The sequence below is a fragment of the Hemitrygon akajei genome, chromosome 1 (genome assembly GCF_048418815.1).
Source record: "Hemitrygon akajei chromosome 1, sHemAka1.3, whole genome shotgun sequence".
NCBI lineage: Eukaryota > Metazoa > Chordata > Chondrichthyes > Myliobatiformes > Dasyatidae > Hemitrygon > Hemitrygon akajei.
Window position 1 is genome coordinate 71815856 of NC_133124.1, and position 25935 is coordinate 71841790.

At 44.4% G+C, this 25935-nt stretch overlaps 1 protein-coding gene across 4 annotated transcripts in view; it reads right to left on the bottom strand.

The window, feature by feature from the left end:
* Positions 1-25935, bottom strand: part of osbpl1a (oxysterol binding protein-like 1A) — a 257078-nt gene that overhangs the window by 12424 nt on the left and 218719 nt on the right. For 3 of the 4 annotated variants that reach the window (XM_073045588.1, XM_073045581.1, XM_073045602.1), the window contains 9 exons: positions 24383-24480; positions 23613-23795; positions 21896-22003; positions 21730-21819; positions 19717-19843; positions 17703-17828; positions 13054-13177; positions 3792-3882; positions 1406-1429 (listed from right to left, as the gene is read on the bottom strand). In XM_073045588.1, the coding sequence (XP_072901689.1) occupies positions 1406-1429; positions 3792-3882; positions 13054-13177; positions 17703-17828; positions 19717-19843; positions 21730-21819; positions 21896-22003; positions 23613-23795; positions 24383-24480 (971 nt within the window). The remainder of the gene's footprint in view (positions 1-1405; positions 1430-3791; positions 3883-13053; positions 13178-17702; positions 17829-19716; positions 19844-21729; positions 21820-21895; positions 22004-23612; positions 23796-24382; positions 24481-25935) is intronic. The other variant, XM_073045597.1, reaches the window with a different exon arrangement.

The window sequence follows — 25935 nt, forward strand, 5'->3', positions numbered from 1 at the left end:
GTATAAGACATTGGTGAGGCCAGATTTGGAGTACTGTGTGCAGTTTTGGTCACCGAATTACAGGAAGGATATTAATAAGGTTGAAAGAGTGCAGAGAAGGTTTACAAGGACGTTGCCGGGACTTGAGAAACTGAGTTAGAGAAAGGTTGAATAGGTTAGGACTTTATTCCCTGGAGCGTAGAGGAATGAGGGGAGATTTGATAGAGGTATATAAAATTATGATGGGTATAGATAGAGTGAATGCAAGCAGGCTTTTTCCACTGAGGCTAGGGGAGAAAAAAACCAGAGGACATGGGTTAAAGGTGAAGGGGGAAAAGTTTAAAAGGAACATTAGGGGGGACTTCTTCACGCAGAGAGTGTTGGGAATGTGGAATGAGCTGCCAGATGAAGTGGTAAATGCGGGCTCACTTTTAACATTTAAGAAAAACTTGGATAGGTATATGGATGAGAGGTGTATGGAGGGATATGGGCCAGGTGCACGTCAGTGGGACTAGGCAGAAAAATGGTTCAGCACAGCCAAGAAGGGCCAAAAGGCCTGTTTCTGTGCTGTAATGTTCTATGTTCTATGTGTGACAGCTATAACTGTTAAAATAAAATCAGGCCACACTTGCAGTTCCTGGTCATATCATTGTAGGGAATATGTGGAGACTCTGGAAAGGGTGCAGAAGAGACTGAGGGAAGACCTGATAAGAGGTTTTTCAAATTATATGAGGCATATAAAGGGGAGAAAGAATTTTATCCCCAGGGTAGAAATGTCAAACACCAGAAGACATGTTCTTAAGGTTAGGGGGGAAGTTTAAAGGTAATGTGAGGGGCAAGATTTTTTTTTTAATACAGAGAGTGGTAGGTGCCTAGAATGGGTTACTAGGGGTAGAAGCGGAAGCAAGCAATTGGGTGAAGTTTATGAGGCTGTTGGACAGACACATAAATATGAAGTGAATGGAGGGATATGGATGATACAGAGGAGGGCATTTGGTATAAATTGGTATCCAGATCAGTACAACTTTGTGGGCTGAATGGCTTTTCTAGTGACATACTGTTCAGTAAGTTGGACTGAATGGCTTGTTTCTGTTATTTAATTTCTCCACAAACGAGAGCCTTTTAAATGTGACCTGCATTGACAAACTCCATTAAACAGGGTGTCATTTTTCACTCAAAATTTAACTCAAATCAGGGAGCATTTTGAAACCAAATGGACATCATTTTGATGGGTAGGATGAAATGTAAATTATATCAATCACCTCTATTCTTCAATAAAGGACTGGTTTTGGTCAGGTCTACTTTGAGTAAGTGTGGCCATACATTTCGTCGAGAATTAGGTTTGTATTGTAGTGTTCATTTCAAAGGTTGCGAATGTTAATCCAAGCATTTAAAACACAGCAAACAATGTGCAAACAAGCCAAACCTGGGCCCCTCTGCCAACTGGTTCCTTTGGGGGTAACAGTAGAGAGAAGCAAAGATCGTTAGATAACATTTGACCATTTTTCTGCTGAACAGGCAAGCAACACAAGTTCAAACCTTCAAATGTATGAATAAAGAAAACCTAAATTACAACTCTGGATGTGTGATGGAAGTTAGAGTCCTTCCGAGTGGATGTAATGAGGCACTCTGGACTCAGATTGTGCTGAGTATGCATACTCCAGGTCCAGGTTCAAGGTTAATGCGACATGGGACACAGCAACATTAAATCTACATATTCATGTCATGACTTCTAAAGAGTATCAAATCACATTATCGTTTTTTCTTATGGCATTAAGGTTTCCTGCTTGTTCACCATCTCACTCTGAGATTCTTGAATGGACCTGTTAAAGGACAAAGATGAATTTGATCTCCCAATCCACCTCACCACGGCCCTTGCAATTCATTTGTGTATCTGCACTCTCTACAACAGTAACAAATTTCACAATATATGTCAGTGATTGCAAACCTGATTTCAATATTCTCTTCTCCTTTTGTAATTCCTCGATGTAAACCAATTACCCCACTTATTGCCCTGTAACCTAGCTACATGAAAGGTACATTACAGTTAACCTACAAAGCAGCAAGTCTTCGGGTTGTGGGAGGAAACTGGAGCTCCCAGGGAAAGCCCTTGCAGTCACAGGATGGATGTGCGATCTGCACGTGGGCAATGCCAGTTGCCAAGAACGTATCCAAGACTCTGGAGCCTTAGGGTATGCTACTGTAACAGCCTGGTTTCTATAAAATAAATTGCAGTTTAAGAACACAATAGGAGCAGGTCCCTCAAGCCTGCTCCACTATTCAGTAACGATCATGGCTAATCTATGCTGGCCTCAACTCCTCTAATACAGCCAGGGTTGTAACAGTTTAGAAAAAGACACTTTAGCCATTGCTGACCATCGGGTCTGTCTGTACTACTCCACTTGCCTGTATTAATTCTATATCCCTCATTTATTACCTGTCCAGAGACCCCTTAAAGTCCTTTAACACACAGGAGCAGAATTAAGTCATTTGGCTCATGAGGTCTGCCCTGCCATTCCATCACAGTGGATTTATCATTCCTCTCAACCCTACTCTCCTGCCTTCCCTGACCTTTGAGGCTCTCACTACTCAGGAACCTATCAACCTTTGCTTTAAACATACCCAGTGACTTGGCCCCCTCAGCCCTCTGTGGCAATGAATTCCACAGATTCACCACCCTCTGGCTAAACAGAGTCCTCCTTATCTCTGTTCCATAAGGACAGATGTTGCTGTCTCCATCACCTTCTCATTCTAGATATCAACCACTCTGAAAAGTTTACCTTTAGATCAGCTTTAAACCTACCCCTGCTCATGTTTTAGTCACTCTTACGTGGGATACAGACTCTGGCTATCTATTCTATCTGTGCTAGCTCCCCATAATCACGCTTGCCTTGTTTGGGACTCTCCACTGGTGGAAATATCTCAACAGGCGTTGGAGCTGGAGAAGGTAATATAAAGCAGTACAGCACAGGAAGACGCCCTTCAGCAGTGACCATGATGCCGATCTAACGAACCTCAAGTGCCTGCACATGTACAGGTCAATCAGTGCATCTAAAAATAAATCAATCCTGAGCACGTTATACTACAGGGCCGTATTGCACTTTGGGAAGACATATCAGGGTAGGGTTTTCACGGTGAACTGTAGCGCTCTGGGTAGCGCTGTAGAACAGAGGGGACCTAGCAGTGCTAGTTTATGGTTCCCTGGAGGTGGTGTGACGGGTAGATAGGCTGGTGAAGGCAGCTTTGGCACAATGGCCTTCATCAGTTGGGCAGTAAGTATAGATGTTGTAGCGTTTTTGGAGCGTAGGAGAATGAAGCGTAATTTTACAGAGGTGTATATACTGCAATTATGTGGAGCATAGATAGGAGGAAAACACTCTTTTTCCTTAGGATGGGGAATCAAGAACTAAAGAGCACAGTATTGAGGTGATGGAAGAGATTTAATAAGAACTTGAGGGGCAATGTTTTCATCCAGAGTGTAGTCCGTATAAAGAACAAGTTGCCTGAGGAAGGTACATTAACACATTTAAAAGACATTTGGACAGGTACATGGATAGGGAAGATTTACAGGGCTGTAGGCAGATGAAATTTACAGATGGGCATCTTGGTCGGCACAGACTCTAGCATACAGGATGGCAATTACTTCAAGTCATCAACACCAATATGAACAAACACTGTTTGCATCCTGTCACACGAAAGAACCGCACTCAGTATAAAGTTGGATTTAATACAAATGTAGGCGAGAAGGTTGCAATGCTCTCCTTAAACTTCAATAATGACTAGGTCATAAAGCAAGAAAATTCAATACTAACTTGGTTTTCCATTCAGCATCTGTCTTGGCTCGGTGTTTGCGAGCAGCTCTTTGCTTTTCTTCCAATCTCTTCTTCTCTTCACTGGCTAAATCTGCAGAACAGGAATGTTCACGTGAGCTCTCACAGTAAACAAGAGGGAGCTGCAGATTGAAGGAAAATGATTGCCCCCAACTCTTGTGCTCAATCTTTCAGCAATTATCCATTCGTCTCATGAGAGCACCAAACAGGATAATGAAAAAGGTGATTTTCAGCCCTTCCATAGGTAATTGCCACTTTAAATACAGTCACTTTCTGTAAACAACTATGCTAATGCTTTTAATTCTCCTGAATTAATTAACTTCTAACACGGTTGTGCATACAGATCACTGCTGTGACACACACAGAGGGAGAAGATGCTCCTTTGTTCTAGGTGATCCAGTTGACAAGATAGTGTTACTGTAACAAACCAGTTCTTCCAATGCAGGAGAATTAGGGACATCTTTATAGAGGTGTACATACTGTAGTCATAGAATCACCTTCAAAGGGCAACACCTCAAGAAGGTGGTGCCATCATTTAGGACCCTCACCACCCAGGACATACCCTTGTCCCGTTACTACCATCAGGGAGCAGGTACAGGATCCTGAGGCATCAATGTTTTAATAACAGCTTCTTCCCCTCCTCCTTCAGATTTCTGAACAGTCCATGAACCTGTGAAGACTACCCCTCTGTTTATTCACTTTTTTTAACATATATTTCTTATGGTAACTAATAACATTATTTTGTACTTCGTTGTACCGCTGCTGCTGCAAAACAATATGCTACATGGCATATGTTAGTGATGATAAACCTGATTCTGAAATGATGAAAAGCATAGATAAAGTGGATGGTAACAGTCCTTTCCCCAGGGTAGGAAAGTCCAAAGTAGGGGACACAGTTTTAGGGTGAGGCAGAAAAGTTTTAAAATGGACTCAAGGAGGGGCAACCTTTTCCACACAAGAGGCTGGTGAGTGTATGGAAAGAGGTGCCAGAGGGAGTAGTTGAGACATATAGTAGTAGAACTTAAGAAGCACTTGGATAGGGGTGGGATACGAAGGATATGAGATGAACCCAGGAAATAGGGGCTCGCTGGATGGGCATGGTCTGACTGGGCTGAATAGCCTTTATCCATGCTGTACTGCTTTATGACTCTATTTCATCATAATTAACTCGCCTGCAGGTAACTGATTTGAATATCAATACTGTAAAGTAGTGGTCACCAACCTTTTTAAGCCCAAGATCCCCCACCTCGGTCTTAGTGAAAGGCAAGATCGACTCCAAATCGATCAGTTACATGCATGTGCACTGGGGCAGAAAAGACCGGAGGTAAAACCCCACAACCCGGAAGCAGAAATAATGTATGAACACCAGGGGTCACCATCCTTTTTTTGCACCGTGGACTGGTTTAATATTGACAATATTCTTGAGGTCCAGCCGGGGGGTGGGGGGGGTGGCGGTAAACACAACGGGAATACAGCGATACTCGAAGCAGGTTCCTTATGTCCAGTCTATGCCACAATTTAGTTTACGTGGCTCTCAGCACTTACTTGCTGTCCCGCTTGCTCACATTTTTAACGCTGGAAAAAAACTCAGCGGGTTTGTATTTAAGTGCAGTGTGCTTGGACTCAGGGTACCGAAGCAGTTTTGAGGGCTTCATTGCCTCATTAGACAGCCTCCCGCCTGCCCACCGCCTTGGCCAGCTGCGTTTGTTTCCGTACCGGGGCCGCGGCAGTCGCAGTCCGGAGAGAGCGACCGACTGACCGCCTGCCGCCTTGGCCAGGTGTGTCTGTTCCTGTACCAGGACCGTGGCGGTCGCAGTTTGGAGAGACCGACCGAGCGAGGAGTGCGACAGGACACCGTATCAGCTGACAAAAGTTGGTTTCAGTAGATCTCAGCGAGGTAGCTGCTCTGCTACTTACGAAACCCTGAGCCCGAATTAGGTCGTCTGCGAATATTTTAGCACTGGGTTCCCCACGAACATTTGGTGTGCTAAACAGGTTCAGAGGCGGTGCCCATCTGTCTGCGCTCCAGGCCAGTAGCAACGGCACTTCTCGCCGGCCGCACGAAGTGGCCAGTTACCCGAGGCCAACGAGTGATCCCTGGCGCGCTTGGGTAATGACCTCGCGTGGGTTCAAGTTCAACAGTCGGCGTGACAGGGAACGAGGAAAGGTGCAGCTGACTCATATTGTTTCCTTGCGGCCCGGTGGTTGGGGACCAGCACATGGCGGGTGAGCTACACGCACGTGCACTGGGCAGAAAGAACGGAACTAAAACCCTGCAAGCAGGAAACAATCTCTCAACAGTATTTGCGTATTTTTCTTTTTTTTTCAGGATCTACTGGGAAAGTCTCAAAGATCGACCAGTCCATCGCGATCACTACTGTAAAGAGTTGGTATACAGCACCACTTATCACAAACTTGTTCTGTTTCTACTGCAGTGCTGTCTTCTGATGTGACTTCATTCTCGTTTCAAGTACTGATTGACAGGTGGCAAGGAAAGTAAATGCAATGTAATTACTGGACACTACCTGTGTCAATTAATTTGTTTTTAATCTGCAAATTAGGATGATTGATACAAGCTTCAAATTGCTGGAATACATGGATTTTACCATAGACATCACATAGCTGAGCATAAATCCAGCTGTACTCAGATCAGTAGCAGAGAGGAGTTATGGTAGGTTTAAGGTCAGAGAATGGGGAAAGGGATGAAAATTTGAATGCAAACTCACAGGGTAGCAGAGTGCTTGCTTTTCTGTAGGGTTCTGTCTACACTTCTCACCACCTTAATAAAGCAGCCAAGAGAATCAAAGACTCCATCCAACCTAGACTTTGCTCGTCTCCCCCTCCCATTGTGCTGAAGATACTAAAGCTTGAAAGCACATACCACCAACCTCAAGTAGGTCTTCTATCCCGCTGTTAGGAGACTATTAAGCGATAAGATGGACTCTTCACCTCACAATCTACCACGTTATGAACTTGTGTCTTATTGTCTGCCTCCACTTCAATTTCTCTTTGGCTATTACACTTTATTCTGTACTCTGTTATTGTTTTCCCCTGCACTACTCGATGTACCATCGTAAAGAATCAAACTGTATGGGTTGCAAGACAATCTTTTCACTGTACCTCGGTACATGTGACAATAATAAAGCATTTTATGGGAGACAGGGAAAAGATCACAGTCACAAAAGTAAAAGGAATCCAAGTGCTCTCTTTCCGTGTCCATGAGCACTCTCTTATAATTTACAGTAATTTTATGTCCTTGCACTGCATTGCAGCCACAAAACAGAAAAAAACACGTTGTGTAAGACAGTGATAATAAGCCTGATTCTGATAACCAGAAAACGCTCCTGGATTAATCCATAGCAAAGAATGGCTGGTGGAACTGAACTCAGATGAGTGTGAACTGATGCATTTTGGGAAGTTAAACCAGGGTAGTACATACACAGTGAACAGCAGGGCCCTGAGGAGCGAAGCAGAGCAGAGCAATGGAGTACATGGTTTCCTGAAAATGACAATGATGAAGGTGCACGTCTTCATGAATTGCAGCCTCGTGCTACAGCAGCAGTCTTTAAAAGACAATTGGACAGGTGAGAGGATCAAAGTCGAGTTTGTTGTCAAATGCACAAGTACATGAATGCATAGGTGGAAAGGGCCAAATGCAGGCAAGTGGACTCAGGTAGGTAACTTGGTTTGCACAAACATGTTGAGCTGAAGGATCTGTTTTTGTGCTGTGTAACTAATTATGAACTTGCAAATACCTAGATTAACTGCATAAGTAAAAATTCCAACAATGAGGGAGTATATCGGGAAAATACAATGATCTCAGATGTGGAGGGGCCTGATCCCGTACCCTGGCCAAATTTCCTACCTTGAGCCTGTTCTCCCACCACTTCCTGCCATCCTTGCAAGAATAATTGTAATGTGTTTCCAAATGATTGCACAGTCTGTAATGATTTGATCTAAATGAACAGTATGCAAGTCAAAGCTTTTCACTATGTCTTGGTACCTGTGAGAATAAATAAACCAATTCCAATTATTTACCGTAGACGTTCAAACTTTATTGACGTCAAACCTGCTGCTCAGAATATACTGTTACGAATGTGCCACAGCTCTGAGGGGCCGAAGGGTGCGGGGTAGCCCCTCCTTTGTGAGAATTGCAAGATCACTATTAAGTCAGTTCAGGGGACACAGGAAATGAGAGAAAGACATGCAGAATCCACAAAGAGTTGGAATGTGTCCTGGCCTCTGAAAGGCGGGCCCATTGATACCGGCTATTGTCTCTTGGAGACGGACTTGTGTATTGCATCCTGGACTATGCATCAAAGCCCCAGGCAATGAACCGAGGGGGAGGTTGGTGGAGGGATTGCATCATCCCAACCTGATTGACACCTGAGACCCTGTGAGTCAGGATAAAAAGAGGGTCTGTGGGAACAGCCCCTCAGATGCACCAGAAGAAACGCTAACGATCCCGTAATAGCAAAAACCAGTGGAAGGCCACGTGCGTCTGTTTCCATTTGCCCCGGAATCGGTGGCCTTTACCACGGAATAACGGTTTTTAGCTAACAACGGGGAAATCAACTCCCAACGACTCGCGAAGGATTGACATCATAAAAGGAATGGGCAAGTTTTAACCTGTCTTTCTCTCCAACCAATGGCTGCAGCCTACAGCTTGACTGAACTAAAATGACTTTTATATTTCCATCGGACAATACATTATCCCCTAGACAACGATAGAGCTATTTCTTATTGATTATTATTATACCCACGCTTTTAGATTTAGTATTGACGACGTCTATTATCTGTGTGTTTGCACTGATATTATTTTTGTGTATTTCTATCAATAAATACTGTTAAAAATAGTACCATCAGACTTCAACGGACCTCTCTATCTTTGCTGGTAAGTGACCCAGTTACGGGGTACGTAACAACTTGGGGTTCTCGTCTCGAGATTTGATACCAAATTGGGAGGCCAGTGAATCAGGCTTAAGTCCAAACTTGGATCTGGTTACGCGGGTAGCCAGACGGGAAACCAGCAAAGATGGACGTGGGTGAATTTATAGAAAACCCGACTCTGGAGGTACTAGAGGCGGCCACCAAATCAGACTTGATAAATTTGGCGAAGGGGTTAAACCTCGCAGAGGTGAGGTTGTCAATGAAAAAGCGGGAGGTGCGGAGGGCCATAACTCAGTATTATATTGGGAAGAATGTGTTTGCAGCTGAGGTATTGGAAAATATCCCTGAAAAGGTACCAGCTAGTGGGACGGCTCAGTTAGAGTTGGAGAAATTAAGGTTGGAACATGCAATTAAATTAAAGCAGCTGGAAGCAGCTGAGAAGGAGAAAGAAAGGGCCGAGAGAGAAAGGGAGCATGCACTCCAGCTAAAGGAGTTAGAGGTGAAACGGGAGCAGGAAAGAGCTGAGAAACAAAGACAGCACAAAATTCAGTTAAAACAGCTGGAAGCAGCTGAGAAAGAGAAGGAAAGGGCCGAGAAGGAGAGGGAGGCAGAGAAACAGAGGAAACAAGACTTGGAGATGAGGAAGTTAAGGCAAGAGCAACGAGTTCAGGGGTCAGACCAAGAGGAGCGGTTTAATGTTAGTCGGGAGTTGAGGTTAGTACCTCCGTTCGAGAAGACGGATGTTGATAGTTATTTCTTGCTTTTTGAAAAGGTGGCAGTGAATCAGAAGTGGCCCAGAGATCAGTGGGTGGCGTTGTTACAAAGTGTGTTAAAAGGGAAGGCACAGCGGGCATATACGGCGTTGTCCATGGAGGAGGAAGAGGAGGAGAGTTATGACAAAGTAAAGGCGGCCATTCTCCGGAGTTATGAGTTAGTACCTGAAGTGTATAGACAAAAGTTCAGAAATTTGAAAAAAGGGTGGAATCAGATGTATACCGAGTTTGCCTATGAGAAGGGTGAGCTCTTGGACCGTTGGTGCACAGCAGAGATAGTGGAAGAGGATTATTGCCGTCTCAGGGAGTTAATTCTGATTGAGGAATTTAAAGGTTGTGTTTCGGAGGATATCTGGATGTATTTGAATGAGAAGCCGAATAAGTCCATTTCAGAATTTGCTAGGTTCGCAGATGAATATGCCCTAACCCACAAGGCAAAGTTTTCCTCAAATAAAAGTTCCCAGAGAGACCGTGGGAACGATCGAGAAAGCCCGCCGGCTGAGGCAGAGGTCCTGCCGGGCGCTAGTGGTAAGATTGAGGGGGAAAGGCAAGATGGCCAGAGATTTCCGGGCTTGACCTGTTTTAATTGTGGAAAGGGGGGGCATATTGCATCTAGGTGCTTTGCTCCGAGGAAAGAGACAGGAAAAGGGAAAGCAGCAGTCCCTATTGGATGTGCCGTGGTAATCAGTAAATCGACAAGAGAGCCCCGGGTAGACAGAGTACGAGAAGGGTCTGAGACTTGTATGTCAAACGGAACCGTGTCTGTGAGGGAGGGAGACACCCCAGTTCCAGTACGGATCTGGAGAGACACGGGGGCTGAACTATCATTGATCAGCAGTAAGGTACTAGATTTTGGTCGCAAGACGGGAATGGTAGCTGTGAAAGGAATAGGCAAAGGGACGGAAATGGTGCCCTTGCATAGGGTCATTATGAATTGTGAGCTAGTCTCTGGACCAGTTGAAATGGGGGTGCGAGCAGAATTTCCGAGAACTGACGTGGACGTCCTTCTGGGTAATGATTTAGCCGGTGGTAAGGTCTGGGCAGCAATGACGCTGACAAAACAGCCTGTGAGTGTTGAGGCTCCGCCCCTAGAGTCCAAGATCTATCCCGCATGCGCGATCACTCGCAGCATGTTGAGAAAGGCCGCTGAGACAGACAGCAGTTTAAATCCGGCCGGTATCGATTTGGCCAAGACGTTTTTACCAACCCTGTACCACGAGGGTTTAGAGGGTGGTAAAACGAAGAGTAGTAAAGTGAAAGAGAGTAAGGGAGAGGAGGTAGACCGTCCCTTAGCGAGGAGAAAAGTTCTAGAGGCAGGAGATAAAGATGAGAAACAGATAGAGCTGTTAAAAGGTCCAGAGTTGGACATAGATGATCTGTCTGGTTTGGCAGAACTGTTTGAAGAAGTTGAAAACTCGAAAGGTGTTCCCAATAATGAAATGAGGGCAGTCCTAGATGAAAAGGGTGCCCTTACCTTGAAGAAGTCTGCTGGGTTGGCAGATGAGGTTGTTTCAGCCCGCGGGGTTGAGTTTACTCCGGAAGGGAGTTGCCCAGAGAGTAGCTGGGAGAATCAGGGGAATTTAGAGTTTGGACTGGGTACGGGTATTGAAAACCTGGAAGAGGCAAATGTCCCGTTGGAGTGTGTCCAAGATGTGGATGCACGTGGTACTGAACCTAGTAATGAAACTCAGAAAAAGTCTGAGGTATCTGATTCAGCTGACACGGAAGGCAGTCCTTGTGGGTCAGATAGACTTGGTTCAGCGAAGAAAGGGTTAACCTTGGTAATAGTGGGAAGTGAGAGTTCCCAGGTGTTTGTGCTCGAAGGTGTGTTAAAAGTTAATGCGGAGATCAAAAGTGGGGAGCTGAATATTATCATTGAAGGAAACGGGAAATATGTAGTTCCCAAATCGAATGAAGAAAATTTAAAACCCGCGGATCACTTACAGGTTGAGTTGGAAGATGACGGGGCCCCCCATGCTATTGTTATTCCACAGTGTGGTGTGAAAAGGCAGAATTTGAAATGCTGCTTGAACAAAGAGTTCAAATTGAAAACTAATAGCCTGAGGGGTCCTGAAGAGAAAGCTAGCAACCTGCGTAAAATTAAAGAATTGGGTGGAAATTTAGAAGATGGTCTAAGTTTGGGACACAGTGTTGATAAAATAACTCCTATGAAAGAAGCGGGCAAAGCCTATTTCGCCAGGGTACCCAAGCTCCCCACGTGGGAACTAACCGGAAAAGAGGCGAGGGTTAATGGGGACGCCATTTTTAAATAGCAGAAACCGGTTTTAAGGGATTTCGACAAAGCCTGTGAATAATAAAAGACAACCCCCATGGAAGCCTGCCTGTTAAGTTTGAAATCAACATAATGATTGGTATTTGCATGAACTTTTGTAGTATACATGTAAGCTTAAGATCACAACTCTTTAGTTTTGTTTGCTGAAAAAAAAAGTAGGTGGTTACTAAATTGGAGTCTGATGCTACAAGACTTTAGTAGGGTACAAGATGTTAAGATATTAAAGGAAGTGACAATTGTAATCGGTAACCATCTAGATGCTGAATTGAATGTATAACTGTATTGCTCTGTAGTGAAAAGGAAAAGTTTTTGTATTGTGTTAGATTCTCAAATCCTGTAAGACTCTGTACTACTTTGTTTTCGCCGCTGGTGAAAACGCTTTGAAGAAAGGGGGTGTTACGAATGTACCACAGCTCTGAGGGGCCGAAGGGTGCGGGGTAGCCCCCTCCTTTGTGAGAATTGCAAGATCACTATTAAGTCAGTTCAGGGGACACAGGAAATGAGAGAAAGACATGCAGAATCCACAAAGAGTTGGAATGTGTCCTGGCCTCTGAAAGGCGGACCCATTGATACCAGCTATTGTCTCTTGGAGACGGACTTGTGTATTGCATCCTGGACTATGCATCGAAGCCCCAGGCAATGAACCGAGGGGGAGGTTGGTGGAGGGATTGCATCATCCCCAACCTGATTGACACCTGAGACCCTGTGAGTCAGGATAAAAAGAGGGTCTGTGGGAACAGCCCCTCAGACGCACCAGAAGAAACGCTAGCGATCCCGTAATAGCAAAAACCAGTGGAAGGCCACGTGCGTCCGTTTCCATTTACCCCGGAATCGGTGGCCTTTACCACGGAAGAACGGTTTTTAGCTAACAACGGGGAAATCAACTCCCAACGACTCGCGAAGGATTGACATCATAAAAGGAATGGGCAGGTTTTAACCTGTCTCTCTCTCCAACCAAAGGCTGCAGCCTACAGCTTGACTGAACTAAAGTGACTTTTATATTTCCATCGGACAATACGTTATCCCCTAGACAACGACAGAGCTATTTCTTATTGATTATTATTATACCCGCGCTTTTAGATTTAGTATTGATGACGTATATTATCTGTGTGTTTGCATTGATAATATTTTTGTGTATTTCTATCAATAAATACCATTAAAAATAGTACCATCAGACTTCAATGGACCTCTCTATCTTTGCTGGTAAGTGACCCAGTTACGGGGTACGTAACAATAGTAATAACGAAGACTGCTTTCCTCTTCTATGTAACTTTATAGCTGATCATACCTATATCTCCGTTTTCCATCGCTTTAATGTCAGGTCGCAGGCGGCAGTCAGTGGGGGCAATGACATTCTCCATTTCTTTATCCAGTTCATTTAATGACATTGCAAAGTTGGTGAAATTATACATCTGGAAAGTAGTCCAAAAATTAATTATTATTAAAAATTAGACCCTCACACTACAAAAATGAAAACTACTGATATTTAGCATCTGGATTTTGCAAAGTAGAACTGAATGAACTGGAATTGGTACACGGTATTATGAAAGCATCAATCATCCTTCCCAGTTGGAGAAATAAACAGCAGATCCAAAATAGATAAACAGAATATTTCCTCTGGAGGTTGGCCGGCCATGTTGCAACTGTATAAAACTTTGGTCTGCCGACATTTGGAGCATTGTATATAGTTTTTGGTCACTCCATTATAGGAGGTTGTGGAGGTTTCAGAGTGGGTACAGAAGAGGTTGGCTGGTTTAGAGAGTATTAGCTCGAGACGGTGTTCATCACTAAGCATCCTCACTGTCCAGGACGTACTTTCTGGTTACTACTATTGGGCACAAGGTACAGGAACCTGAAGACCTGCGCTCAATGATTCAGGAACAGCCTCTTTCCCTCCGCCATCAGAAATGTGAACTGCCTATGAACATAACCTTGTTTTTTTTTGCACTGTTCACTGAGTTTGTAATTTACACTAATTTTATGACTGCACTGTACTGCAGCCACAAGACATTAAATTTCACATCATATGCACAAAATGCTAGAGGAACTCAGCATGTCAGGCAGCATTTATGGAAAGGAATAACAGTCAACATTTTGGGCTGAGACCCTTCATTTTGGACTGGAAAAGAGATGAGAAATTTCTCCTGTTTTCTCCAGTTCTGCTGAAGGGTCTTGGCCCAAAACGTTGACTGTACTCTTTTCCATTGATGCTGCTGGCCTGCCCAGTTCCTCCAGCATTTTGTGGGTGTTGCTTGGACTTCCAGCATCTGCAGATTTTCTCTAGTTTGAAACTTCAGGTCATCATGGAGTGAACTTTCTAATAAGAGAATGAAGGGCGATTTGACAGAGGTACACAAAATTATAAGAGATATAGATTGGGGAAATTCCAGCAGGCTTTTTCCACTAACAGCCAGCTGGTGGCGTAGTGGCATCAGTGCCAGACTATGGAGCGAAAGCTCCCGACTTCGAATCCAGCCGGCTCCCTTGCACGCTTTCCATCCGTGCTGGGGTGAGTGTCGAGCTAGCAACTCGGCCTCGTGAAAACACGAAAGCCTGCTTTAAAAAAACGCCATCATGACGGCATCCCGATGACTCCACTCAGAGTTAAGGGCTTTCTTCTTTTTTCCCCACTAAGGTTGGCTGAGACTAGAAGTAGACATTAAATGTTAAGGGTGAAGGATGAAATGTTTAAGGGGAACTCGAGATGGAATTTCTTCACTCAGAGGGCGGGGGAGTGTGGAACAAGCTGCGAGCTGAAGTAGCAGACGTGGATTTGATTACAACACTTAAGAGAAGTTCAAATGGTTCAATTTCAATAAATGGTTTCATTTTAATAGAATATACAACCTGAAATCCTTACTCGTCACAGACATCCATATAAACAGAAGAGAACCCCAAAGAATGAATGGCAGAAAATAGTTGGAACCACAAAACTCCCTCTCCTCTTTCCCATGCACGAGCAGCAGCAAACCATCAGTCTCACCTCTCTCTGACCCATTTCAGAAGAAAGCGTCAGAGCCCACCACCCACAAAACAACAGCAAAGCCCCCAAAGGAACCATGATCTGCTGTCAACAAAAATGCTTGTTTACCTGACAGCTTGAAATGCCACAAGCTCTCCCTCACACTAACAAGGGACAGAGAGATGTCACACATTTTACAGTGAAAGGGGAGACAGTCACTGTTAAGATGTTACAGTCTGCTGTGTCACTTTTTATTTCCAGATTCTCCAACTCAAGAATCAGCAGCAAACTCTCCCCACCATAGAGAGAGCGAGAGAGAGAGAGAGAACAAGTGAGAGAGCAAGAGTGCGAGAGAGAGCGAGAGAGCGAAAGCACGAGAGAGTGAGAGGGAGCGAGAGCAAGAGAGTGAGAGAGCGAATGAAAGCAAGAGAGCGAGAGAGAGAGCAAGAGAGCAAGAGAGTGAGAGAGAGCGAGAGAGAGAGCACACAATTGACAGAGTTTGGGTAAGTATACATATGGGAGGGGAATGGAGGGCTAATGGTCTAGGTGCAAATTTGAAACTAGGCAGAATAATAGGGTCAAGGGGCTTGTTTCTGTGTTGTAGTGCTCTAAGTAGGCAATGATAGATCTGATTTTAGTTCTGCGGTTGGATATACAGTGGTGCTAGGAAGTTTGTGAACCCTGTAGAATTTTCTCGATTTCTGCATAAATATGACCTAAAATGTGATTAGATCTTCAAGTAAATCCTAAAACTAGGATTAAATAAAGAGAACCCAATTAAATAAATAACACAAAAAGCATTATACTTGTTCATTTATTACAAAAAAAAGATCCAATATTACCTGTATTTATTGGAAAGAGTATGTGATTATTTACTTTCAGTAACTGCTGTGACCCCCTTGTACAGCAATAACTTCATCCACACGGTTCCAGTAACTGTTGATCAGTCCTGGACATCAGCTTGGAGGAATTTTAGGCCATTCCTCCTTACAAAACTACTTACACTCTGGGATGCTGAAGGCTTCCTTGCAAGAACCACTTGCTTCAGGTCCTTTCAGAAAATTTCTATAGGATTAAGGTCAGGACTTTGACTTGGCCATTCCAGAACATGAATTTGGATCATTGTCTTGCTGCATCATTCAACTTCTACTAAGTTTCAGGTACCAGATTGCTACCCTGACACTCCTGTAAAATGTCTTGATACAATTCTGAATTCAATGACTGCAAGCTGTTCAGGCCCTGAGGCAGCAAAGCAGCCCCAAACCATGATCCTCACAGATGGGATGAGGTTTTGGTGTTCGTGTCCTGTGCGCTTTTTTCTCTCCAAGCATAACGTGCATTTCCGCCAAAAAAGTTCAACTTTTGTCTTGTCTGTCCACAGAACATCGTCCCAGAAGCACTGTAGAACATCCAGGTGGTCTTTCCGAAACTTGAGACAAGCAGCAATTTTTTTTTGGAAAGCAGTGGTCTTGTTCAGTGATTTTCTTTATAGTGGATGCATGAACAGAGACTCTAGCGAGTTCTAGAGATTTCTGCAGGACTTTTGCTGTTACCCTCGGGTTCTTTTCCACCTCCTTCAGCATTGCACGTTGAGCTCTTTGCAGGACGTCCACTCATAGGGAGAGCAGCAACAGTGCTGAGTTTCCTCCATTTGTAGACAGTTTCTCTTCATGTGGACTGATGAAAACTCAGGTCTTTATAAAAGCTTTTGTAGCCTTTTCTAGCTTGGTGCATCTCTGCAAATCTTATAAGATCCCTCTGAAAATTGTTTTGATTGGGGCTTGGTGCACATAAATAGATCTTTCTTGAGAAGACTAGGCTCTGTCAGTAACTTGACTTTGTGTGTCCCTTTATAGGGCAGGGCACCTCCACAACCCATACCTCCAATTTCATCTCATTGATAGGAACCTGACTCCAAATAGCCTCTGTAGAAGCCCCAGAGGTTCACTTATTTTTTCCAACAAATACATATAATATTGGATCATTTTCTCAATAAATAAATGAACAACAAGTAAAATATTTTTGTGCTATTTATTTAATTGGGTTCTCTTTATCTAGTTTTGGGACTTACATGAAGATCTGATCGCATGTTAGGTCAAATTTATGCAGAATTAGAGAAAATTTTGCAGGGATCACGAGCTTTCTAACATTAGGTAATTTTCTCTGGAGAGTCCGAGTCTAATGGAAATTTACAAAATCATGGGAGGTACAGATAAGGTAATCGTTTTTCCTCAATGTGGAAATGTCAAATGCTAGAGGGCAAAGCTTTAATCAGATAGGGGGAATATTTAAAGGAGATGTGCAAGGCAAGTTTTTGTTTTACACAGAGAGACATGGATGTCTGCAATGAGCTAATAACTGTGGTGGTGGCAGAAGATATGATAGTGGAGTTTAAGAGGCATTTATTTAGACACACCAACAGTCAGTGAATGGAGGTATGTGGATTATCACAGACATAGAGTCACACAGCACAGAATCAGGCGCTTTGGCCCATCTAGTTCATGCCTAGTCCAATCTGCCCACACCCAGACCCTATCCCTCCAAACTGGTGTCATCCACATATCCATCCCAACTTCTCGTGTTGCAACTGAACCCACATCTACGAATTCAACATTAACTAATGACCTCTAAATTCTTGTCATACACAACTGGTGGGGGATGGGGGAGGAAGTCGGCAAGCATTTACCCCATCTATATCCCTCATAATTTTGTGTGCTTCTATAACATCTCCTTTAATGCTCCTGCATTCCAGGAACTAAAGTCCTAGCTTATTCACCCTTTCCCTGTAACTCAAGTCCTGGCAACATCCTTGTAAATTTCCTTTGCACTCTTTCAAGCACATTGATACCTTTCCTGTAGGTAGATGACCAGAACTGCACACAATACTCCAAATTCGGCCTCTCCAATGTATTGGCAACTTCAACATTAACGTCCCAACTCTTGTACTCTTACGAATTCTAGGGCAAGAGGCTCACCTTTTCAGAATTTGATGGCCTTGGTGCTATTTTCCAGAGCAGCCGGCTTCCCGGTATAACCTGTACACTTTCCAAGGTATCTGGCAGTGGGATGTCATCGAGTTCTGATCTCTCCGAAGCTACCGACTAGGATGGTCACACAGATATGCATTGTGATATAAACATAACAGCAATAATAAAGATAGTACATAAAAGTTCAATGTTTCTGTGGAGATCACTTTTTCATTCATTCATGGGATGCAGTTGTCATTGACAAAGCCAGAGATTAAAGCCCACTCCCATCAATGTGGACAGTGGGAGGGGGCATCCTCTATTTCCCTCTATCATGAGGACTGCAGAGACCTCAATGTCAGACGCAGAGAGCAGCAGGATCGCAAACCTTAAGTTCATCGGTGCCAAGGTGAAGAGAGCCAATCCAAGTTTGGCCAGGAGTCAGATTTCAAGGACAAGGAAGAGAATTGGACAAGGGAGATTGAGGGAATTCAACAGCATCAAGGAGTCTGAATGATCAAAGTTTAATGTCAGGGTATCAGGATTATATAAGAGCCACAAGGAGTCTGAGAGGGATGCAGAGGTTGACTGGGTCAGAGATAAATCCACAGAAAGTGTTGCAACTGAGGAATAGAAGCGTTTTATTTGGGAAACTGGTGCCCAGTCCGCTCGGAGAGGACAGGTTCCAGAAAAGAGAGGGAGACAAAAGCCCCAAGTATCACAGCAGGATTCTTGAATTATCAAGGTACTTCAGACTCTCTGGGGTCTATGTATAGCTGCTTTGCATCACTTTGCCATTAATCTCAAAGCAAAGCCAGTAATTAAACAAAAGGCCCAGGAGTAGAGTGCCAAGTATCAGGGAGCAGAGCACCAGGAGCACAGGGGAAGGGAGCAGAACACCAGGAGCACAGGGGAAGGGAGCAGAGTACCAGGAGCACAGGGGAAGGGAGCAGAGTACCAGGAGCACAGGGGAAGGGAGCAGAGCACCAGGAGCACAGGGGAAGGGAGCAGAGTACCAGGAGCACAGGGGAAGGGAGCAGAGCACCAGGAGCACAGAGGAAGGGAGCAGAGTACCAGGAGCACAGGGGAAGGGAGCAGAACACCAGGAGCACAAGGGAAGGGAGCAGAGTACCAGGAGGTGAGAAACAGTAGGTCTGCCCAGGAAATTGCAGGGCAGGGACAGAAGGGTAGGGATTAGCGGAGAAGGCTGGGGTCTAGAGGGACATCAGGCTGGGGACCTACATCACAGCAATGACATTGTGGCCTGCAACTTCAAGTACCACATGTACTGAGCAGTTACTACATCACCTGTAGCTTCATGGGAAGGGGGCGAAGGGAGTGGGTGATGGATACTGGAACGAGCACCAGAGATGTGCAGAGGGAATTGTCCCTGTGGATGTGTTGGAGGAGTAGGGATGGGACTGCAACCTGGAGCTACTGGGAGATTGATCCCCTGAAGGTGGAGGCTGGGGTCAAGGCCTCTGGGTAGGAGGAGAGGGAGGTGAGAGCACGCGCAGGAAACAGAACCCGTGAGGTTGAGAGCACTCATCTACAAGATGGGCGCATGATGGCCGAGGAGAAAGGGAAGTGTGCCAGAAGAACCGGGAGCACTGTTCAACCACAATCTGCTGGACGAACTCATCCAGCCGAGCAGCATCTGTGCGACGACAGGAATCGCTGTTGCTTTAGTTCAAAACCCTGAATCAGCCCCATACGGTTGCTGTTTGGCCTGATGAATTCCTTCAGCAGCCTATCTGTTGCTCCAGATCCCACAAATGGCAGCCTCTTGTGTCTCTGATATACTTTTAGACTGGGGTGGGGGGGTAATAACATGGACTTCAGGTATGTGACCTGCCATGATCCTGATCAGTGGAGTTGTCTTAAGGGGCCAACTCCTGCTTCTATTTCTCACTGGGCAATCAAGAACAAATCCAAACTGACCCAGTTACTGCACAAGAAGCTACAGTCAGCCAGACATGGGAACAGACAACGAGGAATCAATTTTAATTAATTCATCATTTACCGATTTGCTGGACTTCTTCTCTTCTGAATTTTTCTTATCATTTTTTTTGTAGGAATCAAAAGTATTGGGATCAACACACCACAGGCACTCGGTCCATTTCCCATATATTGCACAGAGCCTCCTCTTGCTGTAACAGAGCAGGTTACAATTTTCAGACTGGTACAGTGGTAACAGCTCATTAACAGTACACCATCATTCACTTTTCTCGGCTTGGATCCCTCAGCCTGGCAAAAGTATATACGAGGGACAGAACACACACCAATACTCTTTGAGTGGTCAGCAGTGGAAAGGGTGAGCAGCTTCAAGTTCCTGCCATCAGCATCTCAGATGATCTATCCTGGGATAACATGTCGGTGCAATCTCGAGGAAAACATGAGAACCTTAATCCTTCATCAGGAGATTTGCTATGTTGCCAAAGATTTGCAGATTTCTACAAATATCCGGTGGAAAACATTCTCACTGGTTGCATTATGGTGACTTTAATGTGCAGGATCAAAGGAAGCTGCACAGGGTTGTAGACTTGGCCACCTTGAATACAGGCAGAAGCCTCCCCACCATCCACGCATCATCGAGAGACAATCCCTCATGAAGGCAGCATCCACCATCAAGGACCCTCACCATCCAGGACACACAGTTTTCCATTACTACCACCAGGAAGAGGCACAGGAACCTGAAGACACTCACTCAATGTCTTAGGAACAGTTTCTTGCCTTTCACCATCAGATTTCTGAATGGTGCATGAACACTACCTCAGTATTCCTCATTTCTGCTGATTATTTATTTTATGCTTTATTATAACTTAATATTTCTATGTCTTGCACTGTCCTTCTGCCACAAAACAACAAATTTCGTAACATGTGACAATGATAATACCTCATTCTGATTCATGTAAAGGGACAGTATACTATTAATGGCAGGATCCTTAACAGTATTGAAGTAGAGGAAGCTTTCTGAAAGTGACTGTATGGGTTAATAGGGTAGTATTGCATTCAGTTTTGGTTGCCCCATTACAGGAAGGATGTAGAGAGAATTTCTAAATATGTCTACCATGATGCCACACAGATGAGAGACCATTTGCTATGAGGAGAGGTTGGACAAACTTGTCCTGTTTTCTCTGGCGAAGGGGAGAACTGATAGAAGTATGTAAGATTATAAGAGACATAGAATAGACAGCTGGTATCTTTTCCCTAAATTCAAAATGTCTAACAACAGAAGGCAAGCATTTAAGGTGAGAAGGGCAGCACCCTCGTAAATCTCTGTGCTCTTTCCAGCTTAATGGCATCTTTCCTACAGCAGGGCGACCAAAACTGTACACAATATTCTAAGTATGTCCTCGTGTAATAGCAACATAACATCCCACGCTCTACACTCAATGCCCTGACTGATGAAGGCCAGCATGTCAAAAGCCTTCTTCACCTGTGACACTACTTTCAGGGAACCATGTACTTGTACGACACGGCTTTTCTCTTTGGAGCAAAGGAGGATGAGAGGTGACTTGACAGAGGTGTATAAGATGATGTAAGAGTGGACAGGCAGCACCTTTTTCGCAAGATGGTAATGACTAATACAAACGGGCAGGATAATATGGGTGGGATGTCAGAGGTAGGTATTTTACAGAGTGATAGGTGTGTGAAATGCACAGCTGGGTTGATAGCAGAAACAATTATACTGATATTTAAGAAACTCTGAGATAGACACATAGACAAGATGGAGGGTTGCATGGGAGGGAAGCACTAATTGATTTTGGAGTAGGTTCAAAGGTCAGCATGGCACTTTGAGCCAAATTGCCTGTTCTGCACTCTACTGTCCTATGTTCCAACACTCCCTGGTGCCCTGTCATTCACTGTAAAAAACCTACCCCGATTTGTCTTCCCAAACGCAACACCTCACCCTTCTCTAAATTAAACTCCATTTGCCACTCCTCAGCCCACTTGCCCAGCTGATCAAGAACCCTCTGTAAATCCTGATAAACTAACAGTAAAATGAGTAAAATCGGCAGAAGATTCATCCTACCTTTTGTCTTGAATGTAGCCTTCTACTTTATGCAGTTCTTTGCCAAAGAGCCCACAGGGCTTAAAGTTCAGAATGCACTTCTCCCCCGACCTGTGAACAGACAAACCCGATTAATACGTCCCCACTTCCAAAGTGAAGATTAATTCAAACACAGTGTGGTACTTACTTGTGATTAATTATCTCAACATTTCCATACTGTTCAATCCAGAGACGGCCAACTATAATATTATGCACACAGCAGGTTGGATTTGACCAAGTGTATGCTTCATTGTGTCTGTAACAGAAACACATCAAACAATGGCAAAGATATTAAATATGTGTGCAGGTAAATGGGACTAGGCAGAAGACCAGGTTGGCATGGACTAGGTGGGCCAAAGGACCTGTTGTGATGCTCTATAACTATTCCCATGAACTACACCCAGATTCTACCCCTCATCCACAAACTAGAGGCGGCACAGTAGAGTAGTGTTCAATTCCCGCTACTGCCTGTGAGGAGTTTGCATGTTCCATCCGTGACCGCGCGGGTTTCCTCTGGTGCTCGGGTTTCTTCCCACATTCCAAAGACATGGGCTAGAGCTAGGAAATTGTGAGCATGCTATGTTGGTGCCAGAATCATGGCAAAACCTGCAGGCTGCCCCCAGCACACCTTTGGACTGTGTTGGTTATTACAAACAACACATTTTACCGTATGTTTCTTTATTTTGATATATACGTGACAAATAAAGCTAATCTAATCACAACAGTCAATTATCTTACAAAACTTGCACGCCTTTGGAATGTGGGAGGAGACAGCAGCACCTACGGAAAAGTCCGTCTGGTCACAGAGGGAATGTTCAACTCCATATAGATAGTGATTGGGATTGAACCCCTGAGGTAGCAGCTCGCCTTCCTCGCTGCATCACAATTTTTTGCAAACTCCTTTTATCGTTAAATACCAGTTTGTTTTACAAAGTTGATAGGGTGGTTAAGAAGGCATATGGTGTGTTGGTCTTCATTAGTCAGGGACTTGGTTCAAGAGCTGTGAGGTAATGGTGCAGCTCTATAAAACCCTGGTTAGACCACATTTGGAATATTGTGTTCAGTTCTGGTCGCCTCATTAGAGGAAGGACGTGGATGATTTAGGGAGGGTGTAGTGGAGATTTACCAGGATGCTGCCTGGATTAGAGAGCATGTCTTATGAGCAGATGCTTAGTGAGTTAGGGCTTTTCTCTTTGGAGGACGAGAGGTGACCTGACAGAGGTGTACAAGATTATGAGGGGTATAGACAGAGTGCACCACCAGTACTTTTCCCCTCCCTCAGGGTGGTAATGGCTAATACCAGAGGGCATCCTTTTAAGGTGAGTGGAGAAAAGTTTATCACACAGAAAGCAGTGGGTGTCTGGAATGTTCTGCCAGGGATGGTAGCGGAGATTGATAGATTAGGGATATTTAAAAGACTTTCAGACCGGCATATGTATGAAAGGAAACTGGAAGGCTATAGACTCTGTAGAAAGAATGTGTTAGGTTGATTGTGGCACACACACAAAGTGCTGGAGGAATTCAGGATGACGGATCCCGGCCCAAAACTTCGACTGTACTCTTTTCCACGCTGTCTGGCCTGATGAGCTCTTCCAGTATTCTGTGTGTGTTGCTTGGATTTCCAACATCTGCAGATTTTCTCTTGCTTGAGATTGATCGTGGAGTAGGTTTATATAGTTTGGCATAGTATTGTGGGCTGACATGAAACGTATTGTGGTGTACTGTTCCATGTTCTTAAAACAAAAACGTGTCTCATCACTGTGCAACACAAGACACCATCTTCTGTTCTGCCCTTCAGTTAGATTATGGCCGAGAGCTGCATTTCGGCTGTCTTAGTTCTGCAGGGTACAATTCTCGTTACTTACTTGTTCAGTTCTAATGTGATAATTCCTTTCGGCTCAGCTTCCACACTCTTCCCCCAGAATTTCAGTTTAGGATATATAGATCCATGGAAAGCAAAGTTCTGATGGAGTCCTTCAGCATGGAAGGCACTGACTGGAGGATGGTGACTAACTTGTTCTGATATTAACTTGAATCCCAGATCCGGCCTGTGGAAACATCAATAGAACCTGAGAATCATCTCCAGTACAAATTGAACACTGCACAACATAGCTGACCTAGAGAGGGGTGTGGCGATGTTCACACTGGTGGAAAAGTCACAAACAAAGGGGACAGAGCTACAAAACAGGTTAGTAGGTTAACTGGTCTCATGGATGCAATTGGAGAGCTCAGCTCAGGCTCACTGGGATAGTAGGGCCTGTTACCATTGCGTATCTCAAAGTAAAACATGGAGCTGATCACTGAAAACTGAGGTACTTCAAAATTACTTCAATTGCTCAGTGACTAGCTGAGGAAGGAACTTCGGTTGCTATGAATGAGTTGGGCCAAAGGGCCTGTTTCGATGCTGTATTCCTCTATGATATCCCATCAGTATAAAGATCTCCTTTCTTTTTCAGGTGTGTATCCAGCTTCCTAAAGGAACCAAAACTTTCCACCCCTTCATGTGGCAGTGAATATCAAACTGCTCACACCTGACCCAACCTTGGGACAATATAGCCTCACAAAAGTACTCATCAGTGTTAACTGGCTGAGACAAATGACTAGACAAGCAGATAAAACTGTACACGTTCCTCACCTGACAAGTTCATAGGTTTCGCCGAGGAGAGGGTTAAATGGCTTCCCCGTTCTCTCCCACTGAGAGGCCACAGCTGAAACGGCAAAAGCTGCCACACACTGTTTTAGTGTTAATAAAAGATACAAAAATATATTATTCCAAAACAATCAGCAGTATTACTACTTGGATTAGAATCATCTACAGAAGCTTTCTCATTACGTGAACACATACAACTCATTCACATAAAGCTGATTATTTAGACAGAGAGCCTATTAACATGGTGTCATGACAACAACCTTTCCCTCAATGTCAGCAGAGCTGAAGAGCTGGTCATTGACTTCAGGAAGGAACAGTGCACATGTTTACATTTACATCAATGGCTCTTTGATAAAGAGAACGACGAGTCCGCATACAGAGAGGAGGTGCAGCGGCAAACAGACTGGTGCAGAGCCAACAACCTGTCTCTGAATGTGAACAAAAGAGATGATTGCTAACTTCAACCACTCCCCACTGAACATCGACGGCTCCTCGGTACAGATCGTTAAGAGCACCAAATTTCTTGGTGTTCACCTGGCGGAGAATCTCACCTGGTCCCTCAACACCAGCTCCATAGCAAAGAAAGCCCAGCAGCGTCTCTACTTTCTGCGAAGGCTGAGGAAAGTCCATCTCCCACCCCCCCCCCCCCCATCCTCATCACATTCTACAGGGGTTGTATTGAGAGCATCCTGAGCAACTGCATCACTGCCTGGTTCGGAAATTGCACCATCTCGGATCACAAGACCCTGCAGCGGATAGTGTGGTCAGCTGAGAAGATCATTGGGGTCTCTCTTCCCGCCATTACAGACATTTACACTACACGCTGCATCTGCAAAGCAAACAGCATTATGAAGGACCCCATGCACCCTTCATACAAACTCTTCTCCCTCCTGCCGTCTGGGAAAAGGCACTGAAGCATTCGGGCTCTCATGACCAAACTATGTAACAGTTTCTTCCCCCAAGCTATCAGACTCCTCAATACCCAGAGCCTGGACTGACACCTTACTGCCCTATTGTCCTGTTTATTATTTATTGTAATGCCTGCACTGTATTGTGTACTTTACGCAGTCCTGGGTAGGTCTGTAGTCTAGTGTAGTTGTTTTTTTTCTCTGTGTGTTTTTTTTATGTAGTTCAGTCTACTTTTTGTACTGTTTCATGTAACACCATGGTCCTGAAAAATGTTGTCTCATTTTTACTATGTACTGTACATAGCAGTTATGGTCGAAATGACAATAAAAGTGACTTTTCTTGACTTGATAAGAGCTTCACATTCCTAGGAATAATCATAATCAACTTCCCATCCTGATGCAACTTTGTAGACGTCACAGTCAAGAAAGCTTACCAGCACCCCTACCCCCTCAAGGAGTCAAAGAAATTGGGCATGTTCCCCCTTGACCCTCACAGATTTTTACTGGTGCACCACAGAAAGCATCTTATCCACCTCTATCACAGCTTGGTACGGCAACTGCCGACCCATCACCGCAAGCAACTGCAGAGAGTTGTGGACACATCACAGAAGCCAGCTTCCCCTCCATGGA